The sequence below is a fragment of the Falco naumanni genome, chromosome 7, assembly GCF_017639655.2.
Source record: "Falco naumanni isolate bFalNau1 chromosome 7, bFalNau1.pat, whole genome shotgun sequence".
Classification (NCBI taxonomy): domain Eukaryota; kingdom Metazoa; phylum Chordata; class Aves; order Falconiformes; family Falconidae; genus Falco; species Falco naumanni.
In genome coordinates, this window is record NC_054060.1 from 42,822,210 (window position 1) to 42,846,132 (window position 23,923).

General features: G+C 36.4%; 1 protein-coding gene across 5 annotated transcripts in view; it reads left to right on the forward strand.

The window, feature by feature from the left end:
* RPS6KA5 (ribosomal protein S6 kinase A5) overlaps positions 1 to 23,923 on the forward strand; it is an 81,601-nt gene that overhangs the window by 41,897 nt on the left and 15,781 nt on the right. For 3 of the 5 annotated variants that reach the window (XM_040600363.1, XM_040600367.1, XM_040600365.1), the window contains exons 6-11: positions 7,707 to 7,790; positions 10,459 to 10,562; positions 18,623 to 18,773; positions 20,249 to 20,410; positions 21,618 to 21,743; positions 22,398 to 22,531. In XM_040600363.1, the coding sequence (XP_040456297.1) occupies positions 7,707 to 7,790; positions 10,459 to 10,562; positions 18,623 to 18,773; positions 20,249 to 20,410; positions 21,618 to 21,743; positions 22,398 to 22,531 (761 nt within the window). Of the gene's footprint in view, positions 1 to 6,878; positions 7,007 to 7,706; positions 7,791 to 10,458; positions 10,563 to 18,622; positions 18,774 to 20,248; positions 20,411 to 21,617; positions 21,744 to 22,397; positions 22,532 to 23,923 lie in introns of all 5 variants that reach the window. The other 2 variants (XM_040600366.1, XM_040600368.1) reach the window with 2 other exon arrangements.

The window sequence follows — 23,923 nt, forward strand, 5'->3', positions numbered from 1 at the left end:
CATAGTAATTCTATTATTTCTCCATTAAAAAAATGTGGCAAGAACCAGTAAGTAATCCTTGTCTGGACTGGAGAGTTTTTCAGTGGATTTGTGGAGAGTCAATCCAGTCCTGAGAGCAGCCCTGAATGCATTCAGTGAGCTTCTGTTTGGCTAACTGGTTCCCTTCTGTTTCATTGAACCCTCTTGCTTTGTGTCACCACGTGCTACTCACTGGCGGAATTGTTGCTAATAGATGAAATACATGCCATAGGAGACTGCAGCTCTGACTCCTCAGCTCTAAGGTTGTCTGTGTTCTACCCAACAGCACTTAGTGTTTCTAGGTTTTGGGTTTGTTGTTGTTTTTTAACACCGAATACACTACAGGAGTAATTCTTAAGCTATTTGATTATGTTCATAGATTATTTTATATGAATACAGAATACAAGGAAGTTAAAAGTCCAAACCAATTTAATAGCCAGAAAGTGCCCTTTCCCTAATATTATGAAGTTTCTATTTCTTGAAATTCTTATGCTAGAAATTATGTACTCTAGGATTTATCCAAGCCTTTGGACTGTATCCTATCATCACTTTTATTAACAAGGAATTCTTATTAAAGAACACTTAGAGAAGAGTAGCTTTGGTTTTTTTTGTTTGTTTTTTTTTTTTTAAAGTTGCAGAATTCATTTGCGTGAAGTTTCATGGTTCAAAGGAATGTGGTAGTAGTATGGTTTCAGAATGTGTCATATCTGATGTTCAGGGTGGTAGTCCAGCTCAGCTAAGAATAAAGTATTTGTGTATTAAGTAGTTGGAGAACAGAAACAGTCTGTTCTGTTTCAAAGGTGACCTTTCCATGCAGTTGAAGTGGGTCCTAATTGTGAATGCTGAAAAGAATGGCTTCAAAGAGTACTTGGCTAATCCTCTGGCTAAAATGTGTTTGCACAAAGACTGTTGTGAATAAAACAAGCTGTAGGATTTTAGGAGCGCAGTGGCACGTGCTGTTTGAATGCAGTTTGTCAAGTTGAAGTAGTAAATACACAGTCAAAGGCTGTGTATTTAAATGTTAAATAATATGTCTTCAAATGACAGAATGACTATCTTAAGACACTTGAGTGCTTTCCATATCTGCATTCACACTTCGGAGGTAAAATCACAAATGCTTAAGCTCTGAAACATTTTCCAAAGCCATATTTGTATGGCAAGTAGATACTCTCCTTAGGTTTGGTGCACACAGATGGAGCAGTGTACTTGGAATATGCTTCAGTATTCTGAGCCAGATACTCTAGAAAGAGCATCTGGTTATTCTTTGTGGGTGTGGTTACTTGTTTTGTTTTGTTTTTACCTGTTAGTATTCTGTTAGCTAGCTTTAACTCAACTCACCTTTTCCAGCATTCACACCTCTATAGTCATCTTTCATGTTTTTGTTTGGGTGCTTTGCTTTGGTGTATGTTTTGTTTCCAAGGCTTCTGAAAAAAAAATCTTGTGGGTTCTTAAAACTTACTTGATCTTTTCTGTTTTGGTTTTTGCTTCCATTTTTCCAATAGTCAAATGGCATGCTCCAATTTGCTCAGTCTTTTGTACAAACAGCCAATTTGGCAACAGATGGGGGCATTTTGTGCTTAATGATTGTATAGGTTGTCTGTTTCTCTTGATGCAACTTCTAGCTATCTGCAGAAAGCTAAACAGAAATCTTTTGCTTTAGTGCTCAGCAGCAACATACTGGTGACACCATTGACTGAGGAGGTACTCAACACATTAGCCCTTGCTTGCCCGAGTCTTGAACCTTTCAATGTGGGTCATCATCTTTTGTTCTGGGGATGCTTTGGAGCTCTGAAAGCTGTTCTCTGTACTTCCTTCAAGCTGACTGGGATGTCCTGTCTGCCATGCTATTAAGAGTAAGCATGGCAAGCACAAGATACCCAATTATGTGGATCTCAGTTTCTAGAGGGTTAACTTGTTTTTTTTAATTTTTTTTTTGAGGCCCTGAACTAATGATGTTCTCTGCTTGTTGAAGGAGTTTTAGTGCCATTTAACAATCCTTTGGGATCTCTATGAAGACTTTTTTTTTTTTCTTTATTAATACTAGTTTGGCCCTGACATTCAGACAATTGTCTACCTGTGTCCTAGTTGAAGACGTCTTCAGCCAAGTATTAAATGGAGTTTTTCTCAGATGCACATCTTTGCGTGCATGTGGTAAAATAACATAGGCCTTCATCCCCTAGGTGTTGGGAAACACCTATCCTGAACCTATTGTCTATTTTTTTGCTCAGTTTCCGTGCCCTTTTGGATGTGTTAGGACATTGTGTCAGACATTTTCTGTGCATCTGGGCTGTGTGAGGTTTTTTATAGCAGTGGATTCTAATACTATCCTTCCAGCACAGTAACTTCTTAAATTGGATATAATGGAGTAGGCCCTTCATACAAATAGTTGGATGCCAGAAGACAGTTTGGCCTAGTAGAAATGAGCCTTTTAGGAGCATATTGTGCATCTATGATGTTTTGGCTCTTTTGAAGTCTCATCTAATTCCTGTGGTTCACTTCGGAATTACAATTCTTGTCCCACATATCCTGTTCTGACCTGTTGAACAGTTAAGAGACTTAATAAGTCTCTGAGCTGCCATTACATGTGTTGCTAAACTGAATTTGCATTGCTGTAGACTAGGATGTGTACTCGAGAACACATCTGTGTATTATAGTAGTGACTTTCTCTGTTGGGCAGACTGTAGGTGTGGTGAGTTTCGATTAGTCTTTGCAGAGAAACGGGAGTTCCTTCATCTTGCTTTTTTTGCTACTGTTTTGTTTTTTTTTTTTCACTTTATGAAGGAGCTTAGAGAACTATGAAAGTGTAAGCCTTCTCTTTGAGGAGGAAAGTTTGCATACATGCTTTTTACAACATCAGGGAGTTTCACATCCCTGCCTAGCATTACTTAGTTATAAAGCGGGGCCAGGTGATGATATCACAAGGTCATCAGGAGCTTGATGGTGCAATACCTCCATCCTTCTGTTGGCACTTTTGATTGAATTCTGGAGCTAGGTTTTTTGATCTCTGGAAGTGGTGTAATTGTGGTCAGCCTGCCAAGGTCAGTGTATGTAGTCATAACAAAGAAAGTGCTCGGTGGTTTTTGGTTTTTTTTTTTTCTTTGGTGAAGTGACTGTCTTCCAGGAAAAATGCTAATCCACACTACACTTCTCCATCTTGGACAGTCAAGGAATTATAATTCTCTGACCTAAAGCTGCTCAGTGCCGTTTCTTCATTGATGAAGGAAAAGGAAAATGGGATGCTAAAATAGATCATCTGGAGAAAAGGCTGCAGAGATCATCATATACACATGGTATTGAAAGTGTCCTAGCAAGTTAAAGCAGTTACATTTCACTAGGATGCTTAGACCAGCCAGAATGATTGCAAGGAACTTGGAAAGAGGGCAGTGCACTAGCAGTACTAGAGTATTTATTAGAAACAGTGTGGTAATACATATAGGCCCATCCACAGTGTTGGTGTATAAGCTCATCTCAAAGAATAAGTCTTAAGGGAATGTAACTTGTTTTTCTGTTTTAACAGAGGGATGGTTTAAGTAAGTGAAATGCCTGGCTGTCCAGGTGAGCCTATCTGTTTTCACTGATGCAGGACTCTTAAGAAAATTCTGTTTGTATCAGTGGCTTCATGAAAAGCTGTTGCACTCATAAGTTGCTAACCTGTTTGAAGTAGCCACTTTGTATACCTTTAATAAAAACTATGTTATTGTATAAACATTCAGGAATAATACTGAACTTGGTAAAGAAAAAAACAGAAATAGAAATCAACTCTTGTGTGCTAGAGGACTGAAGACCATCTCCAGGTTATCTGTAAACATGGAAGATCTGTAAACATGGTGATTTGCAACAAACATAACAATGCTGTTTCCAAAGACAAGGTTGATATTGTAATATTGAGTTAAGAGATGGGTTAGCCACACTTCTGCTTCTTTTTGCTAGTGTCTGGTTGCTTGCTGTTCTGCAACTCAGAAGAGGGAATGACAATTTTTTAAGGCATGCATGCTGAGTGAGGGGAAAAAATGACCATTCTGCATTACACAAAAAAATTTTAAGCTCTAGTATTTGGAAGATGTGTATGTTCAGTGAGATTTCACCTGTAGGTAATCCAAGCTCCATTGTTTATTTTTTTGTCTTATATTTCATAACATGGAAGTGTTAATAATATGTACTCTGGAATTTGCATTCATGTTATAAGGTTGAATGAAATGTAAATTGTGGGGGCAAAATACAAAATGAAGTTTGGTTGTGGTTTTTGAAATTTTGGAGGGGGTTGCATACTTGGTATGAGAGTAAAATGTGATTTCACAAATGAAAGGTGAAATACAACTTACAGTCACTTTTTGTCACAGAATCACATAATGGTTGAGTTTGGAAGGGACCTCTGGAAGTCATCTGGTCCAGCCCCCTGCTGAAACATAGTCACCTAGAGCCAGTTGCCCACAACCATGTCCAGAAGCCTTTTGAATATCTCCAAGGTTGGAGACTCCTCCACCTCCCTGAGTAGCCTATGCCATCGTTCAGTCACCTTCACAGTAAAAAAGTGTTTCCTGATGTTCAGAGGGAACCTCCTCCGTTTCGTTCTGTGCGTTAAAGAGCCTGGCTCCCTCTTCTTCGCACTGTGCCTTCAGGCGTTTACATACATTGATGAGATCCTCGAGCCTTCCCTTCTCCAGGTGGAAGAGTCCCATGTCTCTCAGCCTTTCCTCGTATCTTTCAGTACCTTAATCTTCTTAGTAGCCCTTTGCTGTATGCCCTCTCCAGTATGTTCACGTTTCTCTGGTACTGGGGAGACCAAGTACTGGGACTGAAGAGGAAACTCATATTGGAAGTTAACTTTCTTTGAAAGTGGTTTTAAAACCTCATGTAGTACATAATAGTAAAGACTATTAGTGACTCCCTAAAAAAGGTGTATTTAACAATGACAAATTTATGTAAGTGCTCCTAGTGAATGAACTTCGTGCCATAAAAACTGTAAGTAACAGATTTAGTTGGTGGGGCTTGTAATTTAATAAAATGCAATGCAAACAGAGGTGTCATAACAAAGAAATATCCAGATTTTCTGACCTCAACTGTCTAAAGTTGAGACTTTCTACAGCATCTTATAAAGGCAAATCTGTGTCAATTTGTAGTCAAGTTTGAATGCTTTGCTTTCAGACAGTTGGGTTTATTAATGTTCTGGGGAGTGCTATAGGCCTCTGAGATTTTTACGTGGTTGAATAAGAAACAAATATTTGGTTTAAGGGTGCTTTTTCTTAATGGTCGCCCTGTAAGAGTCATAAGCTGGTACTTGCAGGGCTTCTGGAATGTGATGCTAGTATATGTGATGGTAGATCAGTGTTGATTATGAAGGAAATGATCAGTGGGTCCATTTTTTTTTCCTACCTAATGCTGAGTTCCAATTTACTACTTAATTTCTTGCTAAGATCTCCGCTTGTGATGATGATCTGCTTTCTTTTTCTTGGCTCTGTTCAGCCTTGAGTTTTGGCAGTAGACCAATTCTAAAGTGAAAGGGAAGCAAGAGCTAAAGGATACAAGTACTTACCTATGTAGGTCAGAAATTGAGGTTTTTCTGAACCTCATTACAAACATATCCCAGAGTGTTTTCAATTTATAAATGCCTGTCTGTGACTTACAGTGTGTGTTTTTCATATTGAAAATTAATTATAAGAAATTATATTACACAGTACCAATTTTTTTAAAACCTCACTAAATTACTTTGGGGGTTTTAAACACTGAATTTTGTAAGGGACAAAAAAAATACCTTAGACATGAATTTAAGAAAGAAATCAAACTAATTTTCAAATACTGTTTCAGAAATTCTATCTTCCATATTAAAAGCTAAAATGATTGTAAAAGGTAGTAAAGGTAAAAAGTAAAGAAAATTGAAAATCAGAACCACCAATTATGTATAGTAAGGATTGTAATTGTTCCTCAAAAAAGCTACTACTACTAATTCTGCATGTTTTGAAATGTTTTTAGTGTGCCTTCTCACCAGCAAAAGGTACCTGAGATCATAAGGGTTCTGCTGTACCACTGTATATGCTCATTACAACTCCCTAGTCTGTTTTTTGTCACTGTAGTGTTTTGTAGTCTAGCTTTATTACACAACGTGGAGACAAAAAAAGACATAATTTTGCAAATGATTTGCTGAATTTGCAGCTAACTACATGATAGTAGTTTTATCCATTTCTTTTGATACATTAGCGTTATAAATTGTTTTCATAAATCTCAGCTTGGCTGCATTGTCTTTACTCTTTGGAGAGGTAGCAAGTGAACAACAGTTTCGTTTTGTATTTTTCACTCCCCTTCCTTTTCCTTCTTCCCCTCTCCCTCCTTCCCAGCTCAAGAAAAAATGAACAGAGGGATATACGAATAGCTTCAGGTTGGCTGATGCCAGGATGGAGGGCTAGGAATTTCTGAATTATTTTTTTTGTTTTTGCTTTATATCACACTATTTTTCTTGTAGATAACAGGTACTGCAAAGACAATCAAAAAGAAAAAATAGTTGTGTAAAGAGAAAGTGGAATCATGAAAAGTTTATTATTTTATGGTTTTGTCTCAGAAGTTAATATTTCAATTTAATATTTGAACAAAATGAGGCCTATAACTATCTTGAATTCAGAATTTGACCCCAAGAAACCAGTCACAGTATATGTATTTTAATAAATACAATTTAATAATATGCTGTTGGACTGTTTAATTTTTATGCCTCAGGGTAGCACTGAGCACTATTTCTACTTTTAGAAGCTTCCTCTTGTTAGTGTAGTACATTCTCTTATATAGCACCTGTTTTAAACTCCAAATCTGAATCTACAAATGTAAAACCTGACTTTTGAAATATTTGCTTTTTTGAACACTCTTCTTTAAAGGACCTATCAGGATCTCTCCCCAAAATGCTAGAAGCTTGAAGGATAAGGGAGGAACAATGTTGCATGGCCCAAACACATGTGCTTTCGTCATTAGCAAGGTACAGCATGACCTCATGTTGACCTCAAAGGTAAATCGCTAACAGGGAACAATTATACATGCCTGTGAAAGCAGCTTAGTTTTGAACATAATCAAGGCAATAACTTCAGTGTGTAGAATAAAATTAAATTTACAACTCTGTCTGTCTGTCTGCCTTTCTCTTTCTCTCTCTTGTCTCTCTCCAAGTCTCTTCTTGAGAGGATGTTGTGTTTTTTGTATATGTGTGTGTTGCAGAAGAAAATTATTTTTCTAGAGGTCATAATAAATTCCTAAATATGGGGAACCCAAAGGATCTTGTATCCAATTTAGTCAAATTGTACAACTTAAAATGAATTGCTCTCTTTAATGGAAAAGTTCCATTTGTTGTCTAGAGTATTGATACTGCAGCCTTCAGAATGTGTGTCTATATTACCTTGGGGAATCTTGTGTAGTTCTGAAACGTATAGATCATTTAAACTTAGGGGAAAGTTTTTTAAATATCAAAACATTAATTTTTGTGTGCTTATCTTAGACTGCCACACAAACCTATGACATTTTTTTTGTAGAAGACTAAATACTCTGTAGCATTATGTGGTACATCTCTGCATATGATGGAATATGATTTAGCTAGCAGTTCTGAGCTATTTGGAGAAGAATTGCTGCCAGCATCTTGGAACTGTTAGCCATATCTGTCCCATACGATTTGTATAATATAGTTGTTTGACGTGGATTTTGTTTTCTTTTTTTGCTAGAATGAGAGAGCATATTCCTTCTGTGGAACAATAGAATACATGGCTCCAGATATTGTAAGAGGAGGAGATACAGGACATGATAAGGTATGTTCTATCTAAGTTTATTAGTGAAAAGAAATTAATTCGTTAGGCAACAAAAACAAATTCAGCTTGAGGGTTTTTTGTAAAATGTGATAGTGTCTTATTTAAACATGCCTTATTTCAGATTGTCCTTAAAATAGATTATTACTTATATTTAAAAAATCCAGTATGATGTATTTTCAGTTCTTAATCTTAAATAGAAGGCATATTTATAAAGCTATTGAGGCTTATTTGTGTTCTATTCAGAATTTGTTCTAAATGTGCAGTGGGAGAAAAAATATAGCTGACAATTTCTTCTAAATAAAATAGTTCTGAGTGGAAAAATGACTTTGTGGAAAACTGATATATATTTTTTTTTAATTGTACATCAGGGAAATCTGTTATCTTCAGTATGGAGTGGGTTATTAATGTCATAAACGTTCTCAGACTGTAAACATTTTTTTTAGCTTGAGGCTCGATTTTTTACTATGAATGAAAGTGTCAGTAATTGATGGGATAGGTCAAGAAAACCATAATTTACAAGTGATATTTGCAACTAAAAAACCCCTAGTCTCCAAAAGAATTGTACAGTGTTCCTAGATAAATTATTCTGATTGTTCACTATACTGAGACGTTTTGGAGAATATTTAATCTTCAGGTTTTTTTGCTGTAGATTGAGTTGACTTGTCTTTCTTTTGGGGGTCATGAAATATAGTTGATCACAGTTCCTTTCATGACAACCTTTTTAAGCATTGAAAAATACTACTTCACCCTCCATCTCTGTTTTCTAGGCTAACTGGACTCTCAGTCTGACTTTTGCCTGAGAAGTTGTCCTTTTTTTTTTTTTTCCTTTCCTTTTTTTTTCTCTCTTTTTTTATGCATTCTGTGTCTCTTTTGGTCTTGAGTTTGCCTGTATATTTCTTCAGGCAGGGAGCACTGTAGTGGGCACAGTGTTTCAGCTGAGAGTTCACAGTTTGAAGTACAGCAGAATGGTTACCTCCCCAATTCTTCTATTAAACATAAAATAGAATGTGCTTTGTCTTTTCACATAGTCAGTCTCACACCTGCTTTGTATTCCACTAACCTTTGCATCTTTTTCTACTGTACTGCTTGTCCAGTCGTTATTAAAAATAGAATTTTACAAACTTAAGAACCAAGGCTCCTTCCTGTACACTCTCTCTTGGTTTAGTCTCACCAGTTTCAGAGCACCTCTACAATGCTTCAGTCACTTTGAATTTGTGATTCTGGCTTCTCAAGTGCTTACAAATTCAATATTATTGTTTTAAAGTGTGATCTCTGTTCTGTTATCTTTGATTGGTTCTATCTGATACTTTCATTAGATACACTGCAGTGCCATACAGTGTTCTATAAGAAATAGCTTCACAGTTTGGTACCAAATGTTAGCTAATAAATAAGGGTGACTTTGCAGTTGTGATGATAATTGTTTACGCCACACACTCTTTGTGTCACCATTAGTAATGTCATGTGATGTAGCGTTACAAGGTTTTTAGTGTATTTCATACTTACTGTACATCAAGCAACTGAAAGATGTTATTTTTAAAAAAAGAGGAAAATGATTACTTAACGTACTATGCTCATTGTTAATCAGTGTTTTTGATTTGTAATCTCTTCTAGATAGCTGTATCGTTTGCCTATAAGTTGTGCTCTAGTATTTCAGTATTTATGGTTTTTCTAAACTTGATTTCTGAGTCTGCAGATCATCCTTTTCTTGTGAAAAAACACATGCCAAGGAAAAATTCTTTCGTATTTTCTCTGACCATTGTGTATTTGCAAAGATAATTATTAACAATACGGAGACTTCTTCAGCTAGTTCTTCTAGACTCCTGGCTGAATATATGAAACATCATATTTTTGAGTATCTTGAAGCAAAAAAATCCTGGAATATGAGAGCAAATTGTCATCATTTCACTAATTATCTTCCTGTATTGTATTAATGTTGTCAACATAAGTAAAGCAGAACTTTCATTAATTTGCAAATTTCATGGAAGTAAAACTGAGAAGTTCAAACAACCTATAGTTAAACTAATTTTGTTGAAATGATTGAACTCCTTCCTTTATTATTCATAGTAGCATCTTTTATTTTGAAAGAGAAATATTTTTAAGTTACGAGGTATTGGAGATATGAGCAATATGATTAGTCTATTAGAAGTGAAAGATGACATGTGTTACAGGGATCTATAAGATAAAATCGCATAGCATTTTCAGGTGCCCTGATTAACTATGACCTGTGCTCTTAAACTGCTTTTTTGTAAGTTCCTTAGTTTCATTCTCAAGCTCCTAAAAACTCGGGTTCCACTACTTCTCTTAGCAAGGCTTAGGTTCCTCTGTTATTTCAAATAAGTTTTAGAATTCTTATTGCTTCACAGTGGTAAAAAGTAATTTGGGAGCAGGACGGGGAGAGGAACTTTAGTAGTCAGTAGAAAGAGTTCAGTTTGAGAAATTAGTTGAAGCAGCTAAGTGGAGAGATTTCAAAATGAACTTAATTTATCATAGAAAATGGCTCCAGTCAGTACTGCAGTTGTTTATGCCTTATTGTATCCAGATTTCCTTTTGTATTGATAGGTAAGCTCTTCCTTTGCTAGTTGCTTTCTGGGTGCGTTGTTTTGTTCCTTCTTTTGTTAACAATTTTACTTAAATGTATCATAACATACATAATTATTGTTGTCTATAGGCTGTTGATTGGTGGAGTGTTGGTGTTCTTATGTATGAATTATTAACTGGAGCATCACCATTTACAGTTGATGGAGAGAAGAATTCCCAAGCAGAGATTTCTAGGTAAGATTCAAAACAGTAAAATACATGTGCTTGCTCACAAAGTGATGCTTATGCCATAAAATATGTTTTGTAAGAGTTTTAATCTAGAACTTAAGAAGAAAGTGCTACCAGGGTAACATTTTAGTTGCTCCAGTTCTGTTTAAGAGAATAACATTTAGAAGCAGATGGGTTTTATTAACCTCAGCAGGTTATTGAAGTAGTAGAACTGACATTTACAAAAGACCTGTTGTGTTTAAACTATAGTGGAACCACAGCTTTGTAGGCACTCAGCCCTGCTGCATGTATACTGTTGAAAAGGAAGTCAAATGAAAAATGAAATTATATGTAAATCAAATTATCACATTCAAAATCTTGACACACTACGAAACATATTTAGCTACAGATATTTTTGTCACCTCTTGCTACTTTACTCCATCAGAACACAGGTTTAAAGTGCCAGGATGTATCCTACTCCCACGTTTTTGTCACAGGTAGTACTTACTTTATTAGTGTGTAACGTGAAATTAAGAACATGATCTTTTCTAGCCATACTTGCATATCTGAGAAAAAATGAATATGATACCTACAGAAATTAAATAACTTATGCCATTGTTATATTTTACATGTACCTTTTTCCTGATTATCAGCTTTATGTTCAGTAATCTATATACTTCAAAGGTTTGTTTTCAACCTTGGAGCATTTTAAAAAGAAAGCAATATGCTTGACCAAAAGACTTCACTGAAATCTCCCCCCAAAATGAGCATTTCCTATTACTGGATTTCTCTTGGAACAGGGAGTTGAGGGCTTAAATTTCACAAATCAGTAACCACTGTCAAAATCAGCTTGTAAATCCAGTCTGAAAACTAACAATAATCTTGCTCTTGTTGGAATGCATTACTGTGGTTCAACTTTCACCTGAAGTCACTTGGTATTTAAGGTTATAATGTGCAACAGAACATACATCAATTATTTTGACAATTTATTTTACTTCTGTTCTAAATTCAGACAATCTTTTGGAAGGCTGAGAACCGTTTATTGGTTTCTAGGTCTCTTATCAGAACAGGGAACTTAAGAGGGCTACTAGAAAAACCATACAGGGAGGGAGGGGAATCCATTAACAAAACAAAATTCAGGACTTCACCCTCCTGATGGAGTTAAAACTTCTGACATACTTAAGGTTCGAAATCTTGTTGATTACTTATGCCATGTCTGAATTTGTAATTTTGACTCCAAATTTACTAAATGGAACTGCAAAGGAGTTTCAAATATTTTAGAGAGAACTTTGACTTGAATTTACATAGCTTTTCCCCCAAACTGGGAAACTTTTTAGATAACTATTCTACAGGATTTGGCTGTCTTTTGGTAGGTCCTTCTGTGGTCTTTATTATCTTAATCTTTCCGATAATGTAAGATTAAATTGAAAGCCGAGAAACTGCAAGGTTGCTAACATCCATCCTCTGACGGCTAATAACCTGATTTCTGATGTAAATTTAGTTGCAGGAAGTTTACTGTGTTGTTGCTCAGTATGCTTTTGGTTGGTGTTTATGCTACACACTTATGGACAGCAATCCTGTAGTCTTTCAGCTTTTATTTTAATAAATTTAGAAGGTAAATTCTTACAGTTTCCCTAAATAAAGTTTTTTCGCAATCTTCCTGTTTCCTGAAAAAGACTTTTCTTAAATCAGTTTGTGGTGCTATTTCTTACATATGGACAATTTATTCCTGTTGATGTTTCAAGAGGATCTTGTTAAATTGAAGTAATAATTCACCATCTGAACAAAAAGATATTAATTCCTTTTTACTTGGGTTTTTCTTGTTGATGCCGATGGTGGACTGATAGAAAAAGAGAAGGAACTAGATCTATCACTTCCAACTGATAAGCCTCTAGTTTATAGCTGAAACCTCATTAGTCCCAACTATATGACTGCATTTCAGACTTTATTTCATCTGTCCTCTGTTACTTCAGTACTTGTAAGACCCATGGTTTCTGAATCCTTTCCACTGATAGCAATTTCTGTGCTGGATGATATCAGTTTTTTGTGTTCGCAGTTTTTTATGTAATGAATGTTACGTTCCTTTTAAGAGTGTGGCTGAGCATATGAGAACATTGCTGTTTTCTCTGTCCTGGCTGCTGCACTGAGTCATGTGGAACTTCCTGGGGAGTGATGGTTGCTGTGTGCCTTGGGGAGCAATGGGAGCATGTTTGGGGCTTTCCTTGAGGGTGGGATAGAGCAGGCAGAACAGATGTTAGGTATCAGCAGGCCCTCATGCTCCTGCAGCCCAGGCAGAGGGCTAGAGGAGTAGGAAGCAGAAGTACATATCAGAGAAGATGGAGAAACCCCCCTTTTTTTAAGGATTGAAGGGGTCTGTGTAGAGTTTACTGCAAATTGGGAAGCTGTTGAGTTACTCGCTTGAGAGCATGCCTGAAAGAAGTGATCCACCTTTCCTGACATGCATGATTGATATATTTAGAAGATACTGTTACCATATTCATGGCTTTTCAGAAATGCCCTCCGTGTGTTTATCTCTAGCATGAGAACACAGAGCTCTTTCAAGAAGTAACAGTGGAATTTCCAGTACCTGTTTTTATCCTAAGCCTGTCTGGCCTAGAAGCTATGATCTTTATTTCCCTTTCTTCTTTGATAATTTTGTCACTGAGGATACATTTACAATATATACTTAATGCCCTTTTTTTGTTGTTAATTCTTTCAATGCTGTCTGCAGCCTTTTCTATAAAGTTTTCTGTTGAATTGAGGTGCAGACTCTATAGATATGTCACATCTATAATTAAATAGGTTCCAGATTCTCTCCGTGACTATCTTTGTTTTCAGGGCTTGCTACTGAGTAAGAGAAAACTGAATTCTCTAAGTCCGCTGCAACTGGCAAGTTAAAAGTCTGTTTAGGTTAGGGAATATAATTTCTAGTTAAAATAACTTTGCCATCAAGAAAGAAGTTTATATCAACAGGTATCTCTGTGCCAGCACTAGTAATTTCATTACCATTGGCAATTGTAGAATTTCATGAAGTTATTGGCAATTCAGTTTTTCATCAATTTAGAGAGGAAATGAAACTAGAAAGATCAGTTTCCATCGCCTTTGATTTTTTTGAATTTAAGGAAAAAAGTAGTCTTCTAAATGAATCCAGGTCCTCCTTTTATTTTACCTAGGTGGGAAATATTCTTAGGTATTTTTAGTTATTGTGCAACACAAGGAAATACATGCTGTTAAATTAGAGTACAAAGTTTTGTTCTGAAATATCTCTGTAATGTACAGTTCAGTTCTGTCAGAAATAGTTACTTTGTATCTTTTTTTTATGAGACATTATGTTCAGTTCTTTTATGATAACCTTTTTGACAACACTCTGGACTTCTCTTTCATGGCAAGTGCATACTTAAATTTCCCTTATGTCTCTGTCTCTGAAGACCATTGTTCACGTGCTTGTTGTAAAGGTAAAAAGGAGGCACAGAACTATTCAAGTATCTCTCCTTTTCTAGTATGCCCTCTCTCCTTTCTTCTCCTTTCCCCCCAAATCTTCCTTTCATTTTTGAGATTTCTGGACTTCCATTGGTGCAGAGCTGTGGATGGGACCCGTCCTGCAAAAGCATAGGGAAGGGCTGGGTTTGATTACAAACCCAGTATTTTCAGTTTGACGATGAGTGATTTGTAGGGCCAACTTGAAAGACAAAGAGATCCATTTTAGGATGTTGACTTTTGAGGGTCTTATCATAGATACAGGGATTTAAAATGAGCCTGAAGTTTTCAGAGTAGTATTTTGCTGCTGTGCAGCAGCTTAGAAAATTACCAGCTTTGGGGTTATGAATAGATATCTATCTTCCATTTTCATAGGTATATACATCTATAATATAATCTGTAGAAGCATATGATGCCATATTAGCATACTAATGCTAATAGCAGCCTATGTCCTTTATTTGACATGGTTGGTTAGTCTTTAGTTAAACTTCATGGAGGGTGGCTGAAATTTTACCATTCGTCATTAGATGCTATGAAGATACTTGCAATTCTGCAGGAAACATTTCCTTGATAAAACGGTTGGGAAGATGCATAGCAGGTGTGTATGCTGGGATTCCCTTCTTTATTCTTTTTCTGTTAAGACTTCAGCGATTGCTAGAGGTTTTAAAGGTCAGAGCAGTCATTAAATCCAACTTGTAATTTGCATGGTGTCTTCTGGAACTTTTTCTTGAAGCCTGTAGCTGTCTACCTAGAATGTACAGCATTTATGTGCTTAGACGGGAGTCCAAAGTCCAAGAACTGATAGACAATAATGTAATGATGCTTTTCTAACAGATAGCAATGAGTCAGGAAATCTCTGACACATGAAGGAAACAATTTGATGCAAAAGTTAATGTGAACCACATTGCATCAGTGACTCTGCCTACAAATCAGTCTAACCTTTCAGTAAAGTGGATGGTTTCAAGAAAGTCATAAGTATGGCATCAAAGTCTCTGACTTGCCTAGAACTAGAACTGCTCAAAGCTGGAACAAAAGAATTGGGCATTAGTAGTTCTGGGATGGCAGGCCATTCAGAAGAGTCATTCTGAAATGTGAAGGTGAAAACTCTGGAAGCTTATCCCCTCTGCCTTTTAACAAGGTTACAGCTTGGCATTGCTTTCTCTTACTCCTTGAACATCAGGATGGATATGTATCTTTTTGGTGATGCTTATAATACAGTTCTGAGGGCACTGATAATAGACTATAGTAACAGTTCTAACATAAACAATGTTTCTGTTGGTCTGCTATGGTGATCCTTTCAATTTTTCATGATCTGATTGTGTCTTTTACCTGGTGGAAGCAAAAAAAGCTTCAGGTTCTGTACTTTTGAGGTTTTATGACCAAGTAAGAAGCAGTAGGACAAGAGGAAATTGCACCTTGCACCAAGGGAGGTTTGGATTGGATATTAGGAAAAATTCCTTCAGTGAAAGGCTTGTCAAGCATTGGAACAGGCTTCCCAGGGAAGTGGTGGAATCACCATGCCTGGAGGCATTTAAAAGATGTGTAGATGTGGCACTTAGGGACGTGTTTAGTGGTGGACTTGGCAGTGCTAGTTACTGGTCCGAAGACCCATGATCTTAAGGGTCTTTTGCAACCTAAATGATTATAATCATAGCTAAATCACATAGCTAAATACCACTTTATTGTTAGTTCTGCCTATGAAAAGAAATAATTTGAAACTGTAATCTTGTCAAAAGGCAGGAATTACTGATGTTGCTGCCACAGAAGTTTTCCATTAGGCAAAATACAGTTTTATACCAAACTTGTATTGGCAAAATATGTATGCTAATTTTTTATGTATGCTAATTATGTTTGTTCTCTTTGTTACCCGTGTTACTGATCATCCCAATACAGCATTTTTTTTCAAAGACATTTTCAAGTTTTTATCTGACTTGGCTGTCCGTAATTTCTGATACTTTTCAGACAGGAGGATGCTCTGGAATTTCCATTTTGGGTTCTAAGGACATCCCAGAGTCTTAATCCCATTGCTTTAGAAATTGACTTTAAAAAAAAACCAAAACCCTGACTTAGGGTTCCCCTTCTGAGAGCCCAGACAGAATTAGTCTTTTTCCAGGACCTTTATTATATACCTTTCTGAAAGGTTGATAAATAAATTTCCTTGGACTCCTCTAACTGAAGTGATTTTCAAACTAAGGAGATACTGTAGATTTTGTTGCCCCTCCTGTAAATCAAATAATTTTGCTATCAAGATGTCCTGCCTTCTGTCTTGGAACAGGAAGGTTTTCTTACTTCCTTACTCACTTCCTCTTTCTGAAACTGGATGCTTTCTGCAGAGGCTGAATCTTTACTTCTCCACCAGTCCTACAGTGTAAGAATCCTCTTGTTTAGTGATGTTGAAATTTGGTTTTAACGTCCCTAATTAAGAAATCATTTAGCAATATTGTGCTTTCTTGTCCTTTTCTGTAAAGTGAAGTGTGTCCAAAACTTGGAGGCAAGGCTTGATTGTTGTTACTTCTGCTAGCAGAGTGGCTGTGATTAAGACCTTTATTGGTAGACCATCCTTAAATCATTTAAAGATACAATCCATCTTAAAGCTCAGACTGTATTTTCTGAACTCATTTCAGTGTTAGTTAAACCAAGAGGTTAGATTGCTTTCTCTCTTTGTTTGCTTGAAATTGGATACTATGTCAGTAGAAACAAGTCCTGGGGTAAGTGCGTATTGAACTTGGTTTTGTCATTCCACACTGACAGGACAAGATTATTTAGGAAAAAATCAGTTTGCATCTATTTTTGGTCTAATCCCAGAAGTTACGTATTTCGAGATAAAAAAATTTCCCATGGGATAGCTGACTCTAAGGATATGTCATGCAGTAACTTTATACAAAATTTAGAAATGGCCTGCAGTGCTCAACTTTCATGTCTCCCTCTGATAAAAGTTTAACAAATGAGATTTCAGTGCTGCCACAACCTCATATAATTTCAGCCTCATGGTCTCTCGTAGAGTCAAAATCTTTCAGTCTGTGTTTAGTGGAGGTGCTCTTAAGTCCTCCTTCTATGTATCGTGCTTCCTGAAGTCACCACAGTGAGAGTAGCCTGTACATGTATAGACACTAAGCTGAACATGAGCCAGCAGAGCGCTTCTGTGGCAGAGGCAGCAAGTGGCATCCTAGGCTGCATTAGACAAAGTATCAGCAGGTTGAAGGAGGTGATCCTTACTTTCTGCTCAGCAATGGTGATGCCGCAACGGAGTGCTGGGTCCAGTTCTGATCTCCTCAGTAGAAGAGAGATGTGGACATACTGGAGAGGGCATACAGCAAAGGGCTACTAAGAAGATTAAGGTACTGAAAGATACGAGGAAAGGCTGAGAGACATGGGACTCTTCCACCTGGAGAAGGGAAGGCTCGGGGATCTCATCAATGTATGTAAACGCCTGAAGGCACAGTGCGAAGAAGAGGGAGCCAGGCTCTTTAACGCACAGAACTAAACGGAGGAGGTTCCCTCTGAACATCAGGAAACACTTTTTTACTGTGAGGGTGACTGAACGCTGGCATAGGCTACTCAGGGAGGTGGAGGAGTCTCCAACCTTGGAGATATTCAAAAGGCTTCTGGACATGGTTGTGGGCAACTGGCTCTAGGTGACTATGTTTCAGCAGGGGGCTGGACCAGATGACTTCCAGAGGTCCCTTCCAAACTCAACCATTATGTGATTCTGTATACTAAAGGGTTTTGTGTATGTATTTTTTTAAACCTGTTGACACGTTTTTGGTGTGTGTTGTCTGTGTGTGCATTCTCAATTTTCCTTCAGAGTCCTTAGCTTCAATGTCTACATTTGGAGTATCTGAAGGAAAACTTGACTTTCACTTTATATAAAACTGTGGGAGCTACACATGTAAAAGGCAGATATTGAAATGTGTTTCCACTGAGGCTTTCAAGATTTTGAACTTCCACTAGCATTATTTGGTGGCTCCTAGTTCTTGAATCGAAAGAGTCAGAGGTCCCTATCCACTTTTTCTGTAGCATTCATCATTTTGAGCGGAACACTGTGCCCAGTTGCCTTAAGCCCCCTTTTCACTATGCTAGATAGTACTAGTCTTTTTTTGTAGTTTTTCATATTAAATGCATTCTGCATTTCTAGTTCATCTTGCTACAAAAGTTAACAGTGTCTCCTTTTGAGAGCAGGGCATGAGCACTGAACACAATATACAAGGTGCAGGCAAACCTCAAATGGACCATGTGGTTTTTTTCTCTTTATTTTCCAATAATTTTTAACTTTGGAATTGTTTTTGGGTTTTTTTGACAAAGTTGATGTCTTTGTGGAGCTGTCTGGTATAGTAAACTCAGTATGTATGAAGTGAGCATTGTTTTTCTTTTGTGGATTAAGTTACATAATTTATCTCCTACAAATGTCACGTTTCATGTCTGTTTCCTCAAACCTTTATTTATTAAAACAAAAACAAAGAAAAAAAAGTTGGTTTCACATTTTTCATCCTCCTGTCTTTAGCGGGTACAATAGAAGTTTAAGTGAAATGTTAAATGCTACCATTAGTATGGTAACTCTTTGTTTTAAATTCAACACATTAAGTTATTACTAAATTTTGTTCATTTTACAGGAGAATATTAAAAAGTGAGCCACCTTATCCACAAGAAATGAGTGCACTGTCTAAGGATATAATTCAGCGTCTTTTGATGAAAGACCCCAAGAAGAGGCTAGGTTGTGGTCCCACTGATGCTGATGAAATCAAACAGCATCCCTTTTTCCAGGTAAAACAAACAATAAAATTCCTCAGATACCACTTCCTCTGTGTTAGTGCCTTTGTAATCCAAGTCTAAAGAAATTCTGTTGGTTTGTTAACAGAATAGCTTAGAGGCTTGTTAATTGCATTAATAATTTCATTGAAATTGCTGAAAATACTCACATGCTTATATGTATATGGATTTTGTGTGTACATTACAGGAAGGGCATGGGAGATAATGTATTCTGTTTCTAACAGTTACTGGAAGCAGCTAAAAGACACTACATAAACCAGAAGGTTTAGGTGGAAAACACTTAAATTGTATGTCGATGGGCTTTTTTGAAAAGACAGTTTGCTACTATCACTACCAATTTTCAAATTTTACTATTAAAATTCACCTTTAGTGATAAATGCTTCTTCTGTATTTTCCTTTACCTAATGAAATCTTTAGTCTTGTTTAGTAGATTTTAATTCTGTTCACATTTCAGTATATTACCATTTAGTTTCAAAAAATGACAAAGATCGGATTTGCATACATTTGTACTGTTCCATCCATTGAGGTTGAAATTGATTGTGTGCTTTCTTTGAAAAAACTTAAGTGTGTATTTCTGGTGCTTCTGAAGTTAAATGCATTTTTTTATATAACATTTAATATATATTTATATAATTTTAAATAAAATTTGTATAATCCATATATTTTATATTTATATAAAATCATAGATTTATATAGAGAACTTTTTAAATATATTTTCTGTGTGAGATTAATTTAAAATATAATTTATAACAGATTATATACATATATAAATTTCAAGTTGGTAGTATAAACTAAACCTTACAAATATTTTCAATGTAATTGTTGTAACATTCAGCATGGGCAATATCTTGGGTTTTTAACTCCTGAATTTCTTCTCATCCCTTCTGTATTTTCTTCCTCTTATAAGAGAGTCTGACAAAGTAGACTTAAACCTCCTCATACACTTTCTAATCTTGACTTAATTTCGAGTTTCACTCCTTTACAGTAATAAGGCCCTTTTCTCATAACTGCTCTATCTATGCATCATACTTCTAGCCATACATTTAAGAAAGAATCCAGAGGGTGTTATGCTCTCAGGGCTCTCGAAGCTGAGATTAGTAATTAGGCATATAAATCAGCTATGAAAAGCTGAAGATACTGCATGCATGCACTATGGCTTACAAAAATATAGATGATGTTTCCTCTGAAACAGAGGAAAAAAATTAAGGGCTGTCATGCTAATTGTTTAATTTACCTCCACTGTTAAGTTTCTTTGTGTTTAATTGGGTTCTGTCAACTTACAAATAAGTATGATACTTCTTGCCTTTACCTAAGCAAACGAATAGGGCACAATTTTAGTGCTTTTCATCTGCCCATGGAAAAAAGCAAATGGAGTCAGGAGATTTGTTTCTGGACAAGTCTCCCTTTGCAGTATGTGTTTCTGTTAAATTTTCATTTGAATCAAATTTATTTTCCTGTTTTTGGTTTAGAATATAAATTGGGATGATTTAGCTGCAAAAAAAGTATCAGCTCCTTTTAAACCAGTAATCAGAGATGAGTTGGATGTCAGTAATTTTGCAGAAGAGTTTACAGAAATGGATCCGACATATTCTCCTGCAGCAACCCCGCAGACTTCAGAAAGAATATTTCAGGTATTTTAAGATCTCAGATTGATTTTTTAAAAATCATTTATTGAACAATTCCATGTGTTTAGCTAGCTTTTTTCTTCCTGCCTTCTAAATTATTGGGAACAAACTATGTAATTCCCATCCCAGTTCCCAGGGCTGTTTGTTTAGGAATTGCAAATTGAGAAAGGTGGAAACAATCCTACCACATGCATAAAATGTCTCCATTCCCAGCTGAATGTCCTACCTGCTTTATTGATTCTTCACATCTTGTGAGTCTTGTCACCTTGACTCCATCAGCCTAGGCTACCACCTTTGACAACAGCAATGTAGTTTGCTGGTGTCCACATTATGATCTAGTTGAGGTATTCATCTGGGAAGTGGGAGCTTACTGCAGAGTTGAAAGTAGGTCTTCCATGTTGTGTAGGAGTGCTCTAATTACTAGACTACTCTATACATATCAGTAGCAAATCTTTCTTTATCTTCTTCTTCATGGTATTAAAGAATGATCCCTTCTTGCACTGCACAGTCTGGATGTCAAATGGGCAGAAACAGCTCATGCGCAGCCAGCTTGGTACCAAAGCTGCAGAGGTGAACGGCAATTCACATTGCGTTCTCTCCTCCCCCTCTTTGTGCTTTGTTGTTTTTTTATTGCCTGTTTTTGAGCACCTTAGCATACAGGAATATAGCAGCGTATTTTAGAAGTTGTTAGTTTTATAGTGACTGTAGCAAGCGATTTATGCATGTTATAATATGATCTGATTCATCCTGCAGTGGTAGTCACAGCTGTTCTTGTTACAATACTCAAACTCGGTGCATCATTAATATGAAGCTTATTTTGTTTTGCCGTTTAAAATGATTTGATGCTTACATCACAACATAAAAAATATTTCATGCCTTAACTAAAAGATGTTCTGAGAAGCTAGCTAGTTTGAAGTATGAGCCTTTATCACTATTGCAAAACAATTGAAGCTGAGCCAGAGTTTTAGCATTATTTACCAGAATTTTTTGTTTTATCTATAATATGGAGAATCATATAACTAATTCCAGGAAGATACCTGTTCGCATTGAACAGAGTAATATGTACCTATCAATGAGCCAGTTACCATTTCTGTGTTATGTTGAGAAAATTCTGATCTCTGATTTTTTTTTTCTGAAACTTCTTATGTTGTGTATGGTAACTTGTGTGTGACAATTTTAAGCCATGCCCTTTTCTGATGTCTTAATTTCATAGGGATATTCTTTCGTTGCACCTTCTATTTTATTTAAACGCAATGCAGCTACAGTAGATCCTCTTCAGTTTTATATGGGGGATGAGCGGCCTGGAACTACAACTATTGCCAGAAGTGCTATGATGAAGGTAATAATAATATCAAGTGCTGAATTAGTTTGGTTAACTTGGAACTGCATATAACTTTCAAAACAACAATCACAGGCTAGGCTACAGTTACAAAATAGTCATTAATCATTTATTTCTTCTATGTCGTGGCTCCTCAGATGATCCAAGCATATAATTTGCATGTGGTACTATTTAGAAGTGGTTGAAGTTTAATCTGAAAAATGAGATGGTTGTCTATTTTTCCAGAAGACTGAAGTGTAATAGTAATTTGACTCCTCCTATGATGTATTTGCCCAAAAGTATGTATAGTTGTGTGAAGCCTTTTAAGAACACATGCTATTGTGATGTCTTCAAATGAGCACATAGTTTTGTGGATAAATGTATGTAGAGCCATCTCTGATCCTGTTTGTCTGAATATTTTGTATCTTAAGCTATTGTAGTAGTAATTATTTATTTAGTGATTATGTTTGTTTAATGTAACATAAGATCTGCTCTTTGATAGAATAAAGTTTATGCATTTTATTAAATAGAAGTTAAGATTTTATTTTATCAAAAAGAGAGCTCTTTTACAATTTTAAATATAGATGAAAAATTCTCACAAAACTTTACTCTTTGTCTTTGACTGTGTATACTAAAAGTATTCTGCAGAACTAAATACAGACAGTTTCCTAACAGGACTCTCCATTTTATCATCATTATGAACTGGATCTGAAAGAGAAACCATTGGGAGAAGGAAGTTTTTCCATTTGTCGAAAATGCTTACACAAGAAAACTAGCCAAGAGTATGCAGTAAAAATTATTAGCAAAAGGTATAAATATTCTATAAGACAATAAAAATATTTTCTTTGCTTACTGTCACCCATGGATTAGAATAATGTTCGCTACATTTTTTGAAGTGGAAAAATAACTTTAAAATTATTTCCTATTTGAAGAATCTACAGAAACTTGTAGTAACCTTACGACCTTTAAAAGATTCTGAGAGACTTTGAAACAGAATATTATAATTGTTGGGGAGGACACAAGAAGAAAAGCAGACTTTCCTGGTTCCTAGTTGTATTCTACCCTAATTTCCCCTGATTTTGCTTGTAACCAGAGTAAAGTGTAAGTTAGGTCTATCTTCAGACCTAAGTGAACTGGATGTAGACTTAGGCTAGCTCCCTTTCCTAAGCAGCCCAACTGATTGCCTAGAAGGATCTGTAGTGTGGGTTGCCTTAGATCTAATTAATTGTGTGTGTGTGCGCAAAATGGAATTAATTATGGAGTTGTAAGTGGCATATTGTTTCCTGGGTGTTCTGAAGAGAACACCACAGTGGAGGCAGCTGACTTGTTTTGTATATGAAGACTGTCAGGTCCTCTGGCAGAACAGATACCACTGCCAGTTTCTGCCTGGAGAAAAATAGAGATAAGGGATTCTTTGAGGGGTGGGTGGATTTTTACCTTCATTTTGCAGTGTTCATTAATATGTATGTCCCTAGTGTGTTGCAGAATGCTGGCAGGAAAGGGAAAGAAAAGTGTAAATGTTCCGCTATCAGAATGATAGTTCACAGTGATCTCTTCTCCAAGACGTTTGGCTGTACCTCTGCTTTTCCAGACTGTAGAAGTAACTGTCCACCATACTTAAGTGTTTCATCACATGCTTTTTGGATAAGCTAAGTTCAAGAATACGACACCTAAATATAGGTGTCTTGAGTTTTCCAAGGTCTGCTATGATTAATAGCACCTACTCAAAACTATTAGTGGAGCCTATAGAGAGGCCTGAATGGCCAGGCACTAGCAGTGGGATTCAGTAACTTAAACATAGGCATCTACGTAGTGCCATTTTAGCATCTGTTGGTGTCCTCTCTGTCCTCCAGTTTCCATCAGTCTTGTGACTGCTACCTTTATGTAGATGTCTTCATGGCTGATGTCTTCCAGGCTCTCCTATGCTTAGGCCACTGAATCCTTCTCTAGGTATGTATTTTACAGTGAACTAGTTCACCCTGTAAGATTTATTAACTAGAATTTCACTTGTTATAGTGAGACCTTAGACAAGTAGTGTGCAGTAGATACCTACATGGAGTATTTTAACCTGGAAATCTCTGCCTTGTGTCTACATTCATATTTTTTTTCATGGTGCATGCAGAGCTGAAGATCAGTATTCCCATCTCATCTTAAGCTGATGGATTTTTTTGTTTGTTTGTTTCTGGATCATTCAGCAAACT